Consider the following 10,235-nt stretch of genomic DNA (forward strand, 5'->3'; position numbering starts at 1 on the left):
AACTTATCACCATATTCAAAAGAAGTCATAAAAGCATAATAAGAGTTGAATGCGTTCAGTCCCCATTATATTATATGTCGTTCAGACTCGAACAAATCACTTGAAAAAAATACAAAAGAGTTCAAACGTCGACGTGGAATTCATTCCAGCACTGATGCTTTGATTTAAAAACAAAAACTTAGAAAACAGAATGGCACTAAATTGAGTTGTCTATTCACAAAGAAACCTTTTTCTTTCAGAACAGCAAAATGTTTTCTTGTTTGGGGAGAAAACGTTCCCGTGAGAAAAAGGTCTGACGGTCTGTTATTCTGAAAAAGGTGATTTTATATGTATGAGAGATCCATGCGACGTCTCGCCTCTTAGAAATGTTTTGGATTGTTTTTGTCCTTTATACAAAGTTTACCTTAAAACATTGATTTTTTTTTTTTTTTTTAAGAAAAATGACATAAGGCCAAAATAAAAGCCCCGTCATTCTCACCAAAATAAAAGCCTTGCTGTTTGTACAGGAGCAGAGCTGGAAACTTACTCTCGTGCTGACGTTTGGCGAGAGGCGTCGTCCTGCACGGCGGGTTGGTCCCCACAGTTCATCAGCAGAAACAAACCACATCCCGATGCTTCGTCCGTTCACTCTGCTCCATCACCTCAGTGCTTCTCAGCTGCATCAGGACCCAAAGTTCATCTCCAAGGCACAAACCCGTCGTCGTAGTAACGCGTCATCCATGCGAGGCTGTGACTCCGTCTGAGCGTCCCGCGGCCATCTTTGGGTCCCGACCCACCAGCTGAGAAACACTGACGCACGTCGTCTCCACAGTGGGGGGGAGGCCACGTTAATGCTGACGAATAAAAGAGAAACACCAAATGAAATCAGGAAACGTGAAGAACCAGCAGCTGCTCGTAAAGTGGGTTAGGGGGTTACTACGACGACCCGATGTCGACTGCGTGAGCGGCACTGAGCGCTCCAGATGAACCTACGACAGGAAACTTAGGATGTCGACCGCATTAAAATCATTCAACTCATCGGACTGCTTAATCTCTCCGGCGTGTTGTGGATCCGCCCCGGGGTCTCTCGACAGCGAGACGTGCCCAGAAAACCTCCAAGGGAAGACGCCCATGAGGATCCTGATCAGACGGCCGAACCACCTCGACTTGCTCCTTTCGACGAGAAGGAGCAGCGACTCGGAGCTCCCCCCGGATGTCTGAGCACCCCGTCTCTAAGGTCGAGCCAAGACACCCTACGGAGGAGGCTCACTGGAGGTTTTCTGGGCACGTCCAGCCGGTAGGAGACCCCGGAGTAGAGCCGCAACACAGCGGAGAGATTATACTTCTGATCTGGCTTCAGGATCCCCCAGGAGGAGCTGGAGATTATATCCAGATGTGACGCTTCGGGAACTCAGCAGGTGATATGACTGTAGCTACATATCTGAAATATTCATGTTTTGAATTCTTCCCGTTTTTGACTATTAAGGCTGCAACACACGCTGACTCATAATCAATTGGTCGATTATTTGTTTACTTTGATATTTCTGCTTAATAAACTGACAAACGGATAATCGAAGTTGTTGATCGATTCATTTTAAATAAACGATCCAACATTCACAGCAGGAACGTGTGTAGAACATGAATTATATGATGGTGTTTGGACCTGCTGACCTGCAGAGGGAGCGGATGGTAACACCTGTTGACATGTTTCCATATTAGAGCTGATACGATCCTCTACAGACAAACTGACGCAGCCGCTCTTTTTGTTTTGAATGTTTCTGTTTGTATTTGTATGACGTTTGTTTACGTCCAGTTGTGTGAATCTAAATGAAGCGAACTCAAAACGCTCACCTGTCTGCTCATGTCTGCTCCTCCCCCTCAGGCTGTGATTGGCTGACACCTTCAGATTCCCCCGGGATTGTTTTGTCGTCCACGGCTTCCTCCTCCCCTTCCTCCTCCTCCTCTTCTTCTTCCTCGTTGCAGTCGTCGTCGGTGGCCTCCTCTCCTTGTTCTTTCAGCTCCATCTCTCCCTCGCTGTCTCCGTGCTCTGCCGCTGCCTCCTCCTCCTCCTCCTCCTCCTCTTCTTCCTCATCTTCCTCCTCTTCCTCGGCCTCCTCGTCGCTGAAGGGCTCCTTGCCCTCCTCGGCCCTCCTGGCGGTCTCAGAGAACCAGTCCCTCACCTGCTCATAGCTCATGCTGGACTTGGTCACCAGGTCGTCCAGGTCCTTCTCACTCAGGACTCTGTGTTTGAGGTAGTAGTCCTTCAGAAACGACTTCCCGGACTTCACCTGCAGGAGGGACACGTGAAGAACGGGCCTCAGCACTGAAGGAAACACACACTTTACATTCTACAGAAGCAGCGCGCGTTTGGTTCGTCAGTTAGGGAAACATGCCTGTATGCTGTCTAATCAGGAGGTCTGGTGGTACATTAAATACTGTAGACTCATGACATGTATACATATGAATCTGATTGTATGACTTCACTGTGGACAATAATCAGTGAGCAGCTCTATTTACAAGATTTTTGCCGTCAGTGTGATAAAGTGACAGGATTTTAATGTCTCATGTGTATCATGACATCATTAAAGAAAATTACATTTAACATGACCGGCTGCAGAGGAAAGTACTCGCCTCCGCCTTAAATACAAATGAAATACTCCGTCTGAAAGCTTGTTTACGGTACGTGTTGTATCTTGTCAGCGAGCAAGCTTCACAGCAAAACATCTGTATTCTGTTCAAGGTCGCTTCTTTTCACTGTTGACTGAGTACGTTATTATTTGTTCGGTCTATGAAGAGTCTTCAGAATTCTTGATTCTATTTTATAGAACAGCTGGAACCAGATGACGTTCTGTGTGCTTGAAAAATGACTGAAGCAGTTAATCAAATGAAACGACTGGATGTTCTGTATCGACTCTGGCTGAGAGTCGGTCATCATGAACAGAGTCTGCAGTATCAGACTGTTACAGGTGACATGGAGCGAGCGTGTGAACACTGATGAACAAGCAGCTCGGTGTTTCCTGCACACACAGACCTTTATGGCGGTGGCGCCCCCCTGTGGGGAGCGTTTGCAGGGATACGGCCGGCGTGTCCTCCTGGACCAACCACGGAAACGCTTCCTGGACTTCTTCTGGCTCTTGGCTCCACCGTTCAGCGCCTCGTCCACCTTAAACCAGCACGTTTATATATTGATACAGTAAAGTCCGAGTACTCTGAAGAAGTGCAAATACGACTAGCAGTACTTTACTCACCTTCCCGCTCTGGTAGAGGTAGTACCACTTCAGGTTGCTGTTCTTGCAGGCGTAGCGTGTGTCTCCGAACCAGTTGACGATGTACGTCCTCGGCAGACCGCTGTCCTCCGCCATCTGGTCGTACTCCTCGGGCGTCGGCCACTGCGTGCGGACGAAGGCCTTCTTCAGGATGTGGAGCTGCTCCGGAGTCTTCTTCATCGTCTTCCTGCCGGCCGGCGGAGTGTTCTGCCGCTCCTGAGCCGAGGACGAAGGCGCCGCGGCCGGTCTCGCCTTCTCCCCGTCCTCCTCAGCGTCCTCGTCCTTCGGCGGCGCCGCCGGAGGCATCCTCCGCCGCTCGGTGAACCACGCGTCCACCTCGCGCCGCGTCAGCTTGGTCTCGGCGCGCAGCCGGCTCAGCTCCTCGTCAGAGGGCGTGTGTGATTTCTGGAAGCTGGCCTCCAGGATGAGCAGCTGCTCCGGAGTCTTCTCCTTGAACTTCTGTGGCGTGAAGTCGGGGAAGGCGTGGCGGAATTTGACCCGCGGGTCGCTGGAGGAGCCGGACGACCCCGGGGCGTTGGCAGACGTCGGGGAGGAATCGCTGGCGTCGTCGCTGGAGTCGATGACGATGGTGGCGTTGTTGTCGCTGTTGTTGCTGTCGTTCAGGCCGCCGCCGCTGGTCCTCCCCCCTCTGCCCCCTCCTGGCGTCGCCGCTCTGCTGGACGAGGTTTCGCTCAACAGGACTCCGTGGTGATCCTTGGAGTTCCTCTGGTTGTAGCGCGTGTCGCTGAACCACTTCTTTATCGCTCGTTTGGACAGTTTGGTGACCTGCATGAGTCGCGATATCTCCGCCTCCGTGGCGAACTGCCTCCTGCCGTAGCTCGCCTTCAGCTCCGCCAGCTGCTCCTTGGACTTCTTCGGTTTGGTTGCAGATGCGTCCAAACTGAGCGCCGCGCTGGCCGACATCTCGGTCTTTGATTCTGAGGTCGACGGTTCGGCGGCTTTGGGCTGGTTGCCGGGGACTCCCGCGACCGTCAGGGTGATGGGAGAGGCGACCGGCATGGTGCTGCCGTTACTGGCCACCTGAGTGAGGACGAGGCCCGGCTGGCCGACGATTTGGCAGGTCTGGAAGATGGACTGCAGGCCGTTGGTGGCTGCAGCGATGTTGGCGGGGATGACGGTGATGGTCTGAGGGACGGTCTGCACCGTGCCGTTAAACTTCTTCCTCCTGGCCTCCTCCACCTGCAGAGAGAAGGAACAAAGAGAAGAAGTTCAGCGATACTTTCACTTCATCTTACCTGGGGAGACAAATCTAGAGACGGCGTCACGCTGAGCTGGTTTGTATCTGGACGGAAGTAAGAATCACTGTAGAAGCATAAAAAGAGAGCACTGGTCAGCTGCTGTTTGTCACTGGTGAGCATTGATAAATACACCCTCTGTATGTACTGACACGTTTGACAGCAAAGCAGCAGGTTTTAACTGTGCAAATATAAAAACACAACATTAAAGTCAAATGCACTTTGCCAAAACGTGATGTGACACAAGCCCTTCACAAACAGTTAGTGTCCCTCACACTGAACCAAACTGAATTTAACTACAAGAAGTTGGCAAACAACTAAAAACAAAACACTAAATTATTATCAATTCCAAAAACGGGGGAAGAGACGAGCTAAAAAGCGATGAAAGCGAGGCACCACTTAAAAAAGGGCACACAATCAATAAAGAGATCATTACATTACAGCAAGTCTATAAAAACAACTCCTATGAAGTGGTTTGATGAACGACTGAGAGTCTGCCAGCTTCAGGCAGAGCGTTCCAAACGCTGCTTGTTTTTAAATTGAGATTTTGGATCAAAATAAGAAATTCACATTGTAATCTGACTCTTGAGGGGTTAGAAGGTCTTTGATACAACAGACTGAGCCAGATCACACTCTACTGGAAGATCCATCAAATGCAGCACTTTATATCTGATGCCAGTGTCACTCCACCATGATAAAAGTGAAACTATCACACTTCAAATACAGTCACCTGCGGGTTGCACGACTCTCATTTCTTTCCATCACTGAGGAGATGAATGTGACTCCACACATCTTTCTGACGTTCACAGTAATTATAAAAATGTCACACGCCTGCCACGTGAGGGACAGAAGTGCAACATGCAGCCTAAAACAGGGTGTGGATGTGATGTGGCGTGAAAGCATCTTGTGAACCACAGACCTCCTCCGGCGTCCAGCTGACTCCGTGTTTCAGCCTCTGAGCAGAAAACCAGACTTTAATCTGCTCCTCGCTGAACTTGGTCTGTGAAGACAAGCCCATGATCTCCGACACCGAGGGATACGGAAACCTACGACACAAAGTCAGAGTCTGACTGTTAGTTTTCTACAAAGTGAGCTGTTAAATAAGGATTACACAGTAACAGAACCACAGGGGCTGTGTTAAAGTGGACTAAAAACACATGGCTGCCGTCTTTTGTTGTTTCCATTTCTATTCATTCTTATAACCAGGAGAAACCCACTGAGACACAACAAAACAAAGAGCTGCAGTCTACATGAGATCATAACATCCCCTAAGAGTAACTTAAAACATACATAAACACCAGTCAACAGGGTGTGTATGAGTCTATATGAAGTTATACATAAAGGGAACGTAAACAAAACAAACAAAAAAAAAAACATTCTCAAAAATTCTCATATTTGAGAAGCTGGAACCTGCTACTGTTTGGCATGTTGGATACATTCAAAACCACACTAATAAAGTCCATCATTTAAAAATAAAACCACACAGTCATGGAGTCAGGCAACAGAATTCTACTGGAGGATAATAACTGTTGTGGCCCCGCCCCTCCAGGTGCACTTACCTGTTGTAGGCGCTGACCAGCAGGACGTTGTTGTCCATGGACGTGTTGTAGGTGGGGATGCTGCTGATGGGGATGAGGAGCTGAGTCTGCGTCTGAGTGCTGTTCTGCTGGTTCTGCAGGGCCGACAGGACCTGAGCCAGCGTCCCAGGAGGCAGCACGGTGCCGCCGCCCGGGCCGCCTTTAATCTGCAGCACGTTGGAGCTGTTGACCACGATGCTCTGCGGGACGGCCTGGACCTGCACTGGCGTGGAGACGGGGATGAGGCGAGGGGCGACGGCGGCGGGGGTCATCGGGGCGGGAGACAGCGTGGGCGGCTCCTTGTTCTCGTCGTCCTCGTCGTCACTTTCCACTTTGATGACGTCGTCGACGGCCATTTTGTGCGAGGCGGTGAACTTCTTGGGTTCTGGTCTGCTCTTGATCCGCATGATGGGCGTCTTGCTGAGGGCGATGCCTTTGCGGGACGTCTCTTCCGCCTCGTCGTCCTCCACTTTGACAAAGCTGCCGTCGAAGGTGAGGTCGTTGACCGTCTGCTGGAAGATGGTCTCGTTGTTTCGCTTCACCATCGTCCGTGTGAAGTTGTCCTCGCCCGGGTGGAGGCGAGCGTTGTGGGCCAGCAGAGTGTCATAACTAGACGGAGAGAGATAAAAATATATAGATTAAATATTCATATTTTTTCATGTGATTGATGAGGCAGACATGACATATCCACAGAAGAAACTGTTCACCACATATCTCATCATAACCCTGACGAAGGTCAAAGCCAAATGATGGGACTCGCTATGACCTGTCAATCTACAAACATGAAAGACTCATATCCTGTTTGCGGCTGGCAGAGCTCCTGTACTGAGGTCACATGACCACACCTGAACAAGTTCATTTGCAGAAGAAAGCTGTGTTACTGCTGATATTTCATGTTGGTTCTAACAAATTCAGACAAGAGGAGAACCAATTGACCAACTATTGTATAGTAGCAGGTAGAGGTTTCTCTACAAATCAATAAACATTATTTTGTAGGATTGTAACTAATGATTGCTTCCATTTTCGAACGACTTAATGAATTGTTTAAACTATAAAATGCTAAAAATATTGAAAAGCTGCCACAGACCAAAGATACTCAATTTACAATGATATAAAAACAAAAAATCACAATCAAATCCTCTCGCTTCAGAAGCTGGAAATCAAATTAATACTTTCTAGGGAAACATACTGCTTGCTCTCTGGCTGATGCTTAGAGTGATTTACACGTCTGATTGTTTGATTGTAAGTTTTGGTGTAGTATTATTATTGCAGTATTATACCTCTTGGTGTGGTAGTCACACTCCATGCAGACGTAGGAGGTGTTGATGACCACATCTGGATGCTGCGTGTCCACATGCATGGTGAACAGGTTGAGTTCTGTAGTCTGGAAGCTGCAGTATTTGCACTCATAGCCCCCTTCTGCCAAGTTCGAGTCCAGATAGTGGTCTGAGACCTGTCTGACGTCTGGATCCTCGCCCCGGTCCTCCAACAGACCAGAAACCTCTGAGGAGACGGTCGCCACGCCGTTACTGTCCTCTGGCTCGCCTGCATCTGTGACGTCCTCCATCTCCTGATCCGAGTCGACGTTTTCTCGAGGAGGAACCATGCACGGTGTGGTGGACTTCCTCCTGCTCGCCATCCTGAGGTCCGGAGAGCGCTGCGTCTAGCCGAGTATTAAAGCCGTCTCAGTTCAAGTCGCCCTGTTGTGGCTCCATAAAGAAGGATGTCGTCAGTCGAAATGTTTCTTCCGTTATCTTTAATTCCTGAAGACAAGAAAGTAACAAAGTAAGTGATAATAAACACACTTCTGTTTAAGGCCACATTCAGACGTGTTGACATGTTTGAATCAGTACAGTCGAACTCTGCACACGTTTCTCCTTTAGCTCATTTGGTGTGTTCAGGTTCAGGCTATTTCCATCTGCATGCTTTATATTACTCATGTGTATACACTATTTTTAGTTTAATTATCTATCTTGCACCACTTCTTAGCTTCTGTGACCATTTAATTTCCCAATAATGGTTATCTTATCACCTATGTCAACATTCCCCTGGCTACCTTTCTTATCTGGCTGCTCCTTATCAATCTTTAACAATCCAAAAAATCTGTTGCATGCTTTGGAAAGATTGCTGTGAATTGTGTAAATTGCACGTGATTGAGGTAAACGGGACAAATCGGGCAACAATCAGGCGAATAGCTCTTTAAAGATTATTGATAAAATAGAGCAACTTTAACTGCAGCGTGGGTGAAAGTCCTGACGCCTGCAGCACACTGACCAAACTGATTTAATTCAACTCCTGCTAGCAAAGTCTGAGGCTGCAGCGGAAAATGCACTTCCTGTCCACACACACACACACACACACACACACACACACACACACACACAGAAAAGACACAGCGCTGTTAACCAGCACAGTCCAGACTCCTAATGTCCTGTGTCTCTCAGCTAGCTTACTGTCTGATAAATAAACAGAGAAAGAGGAACGACAACAACCGAACAGCCGCACCAACATCCTCCTAGCTAACGTTAGCTAGCGGAGCGTTGTGTTTAACGGGTATATTCTCCACAAGTGGCAGCGGGTACGAGGCTCCGCAGACACCGATAACAGTCTGCTGTCAGCTCGGTGTGTGTTTACCTGGTGAATCGGCTGCCGTTTACCAGCATCTTGCAACAAATAGTTAGCTGGCTAGCGGCTGTAGCTTTGTAGCATCTCTGGTTCGGTCTGTTGATACGCAGTCTTCCGCCTTTTACCCAAATACACCGTGGATCCCATCTGCTTCGGCCGGACACAGAGCCACTCTGACGGCCGGGATCAAGCTAATTACCGCCTGTTAGCTCCGGTTTCAGCTAGCACCGCTACGACTCGCATTGTTTACTCTGTTGCTTTGTTAAAAAGATGACAGTTTAATAAAAAAGGCACCGATAGTTCATCGAGTCTGGCGATGGCCATTTTTTGTACCGCCGCTACAAACGAGCAACGGCCGACAAAAGCATCCGGATTGAACATTTCAAAATAAAAGCTTGAACTAAGGTATTCCATAAGTGCCATAAACATAACAACATTTCACAAAAACACCAAACATAAATCACCTGTAGGAATATTGTTTGACTGTGGAGTCACTATGGTTTTATTGTTTCAAGTGAAATAACATTAAATATATTCGAAATGAAACCATAAAATAAAGATATATATAATACATATAAACGGGTTTAATCATACAAATACCATATGGATTATTTTTATTAGACCTCAAATTTCAAATGCAATCTTTGATTTTAAAATCCCTGCTCTTTCTGTATGTAAATATTGTGTATTAATAAATGTATTCTTTCTATGTATATTGTATATTTAATTATGCATTATATATTATACTTTTTGTTTTCTTTCATTACTTTTTATTTCCATTATGTACTTCATTAGCTGTATTGTTGTATTTTGAATACTGCTGTCTGCTGCTTAGTGTTTACATTTTTGTGCTTTTTTTATGTGCGACAATTCCCTATCATTTATTTTGAAGGTAACCCTGTAAAGCGGAAACGACCGCCGCTGTACTGAGGTCAGTTTGACAGATTTAAGGTTCGTGTGCGTCATTGCGTCATAGGCAGACGACAGGAGCGTGTTCCAACTCTGTACTATCTCACTGAAGTAGGCCAATTCACCGTGTATGATGCAGTTATGCAAGAAGTTACAGTGACATACTGTCCTTTATTGTTTACAACACGCTGATCCTTTACTTTGAGTCAATCTAGCAGTACCACAGTTTAAAAATACTCTGGTACAAGTACAAGTTCTGCATAAACATCTTAAGTAAAAGTACATTAATATTATCATAAAATTATACTTAAAAGTATCAAAAGTACTCCTTAAGCAGCAGATTCATGTTTTAATAATATTTTTTTGATGCATTAACATTTAATCAGAACTGATGTTGCAGGTGAAAGTACAACGAACTAACGATTTTATATACTGTCAGGTGGTTTAATTTAGAAAAATCATCCATGCTCTTCATATATTTTGTTTGTAAAATGCTAACACTTATGTAACTATGATATAAATGCAGTAGAACAAAATATTCCTCTGTCATGTAGTGAAGTATTAATTACCATAAAATGGCCTCAAAACTAGACTTGCTGTAAGCAAAGTACTACATTATTTAT

The 10,235-nt window shown here is 46.7% G+C and overlaps 1 protein-coding gene across 1 annotated transcript; it reads right to left on the reverse strand.

The window, feature by feature from the left end:
- Nucleotides 1-409: 409 nt before the first annotated feature.
- On the reverse strand, nt 410-7,717 carry LOC139298545 (zinc fingers and homeoboxes protein 1-like). Its single transcript, XM_070921191.1, has 7 exons — nt 7,359-7,717; nt 6,061-6,687; nt 5,421-5,547; nt 3,228-4,445; nt 3,011-3,142; nt 1,831-2,267; nt 410-833 (listed from the first exon to the last, which is right to left on the reverse strand). The coding sequence occupies exons 1-6, from the start codon at nt 7,715-7,717 to the stop codon at nt 1,839-1,841; spliced, it is 2,892 nt and encodes a 963-aa protein (XP_070777292.1). The 3' UTR covers nt 410-833; nt 1,831-1,838.
- Between the last annotated feature and the right edge of the window lie 2,518 nt (nt 7,718-10,235).

This window comes from Enoplosus armatus, chromosome 16 (assembly GCF_043641665.1).
Source record: "Enoplosus armatus isolate fEnoArm2 chromosome 16, fEnoArm2.hap1, whole genome shotgun sequence".
Lineage (NCBI taxonomy): Eukaryota > Metazoa > Chordata > Actinopteri > Centrarchiformes > Enoplosidae > Enoplosus > Enoplosus armatus.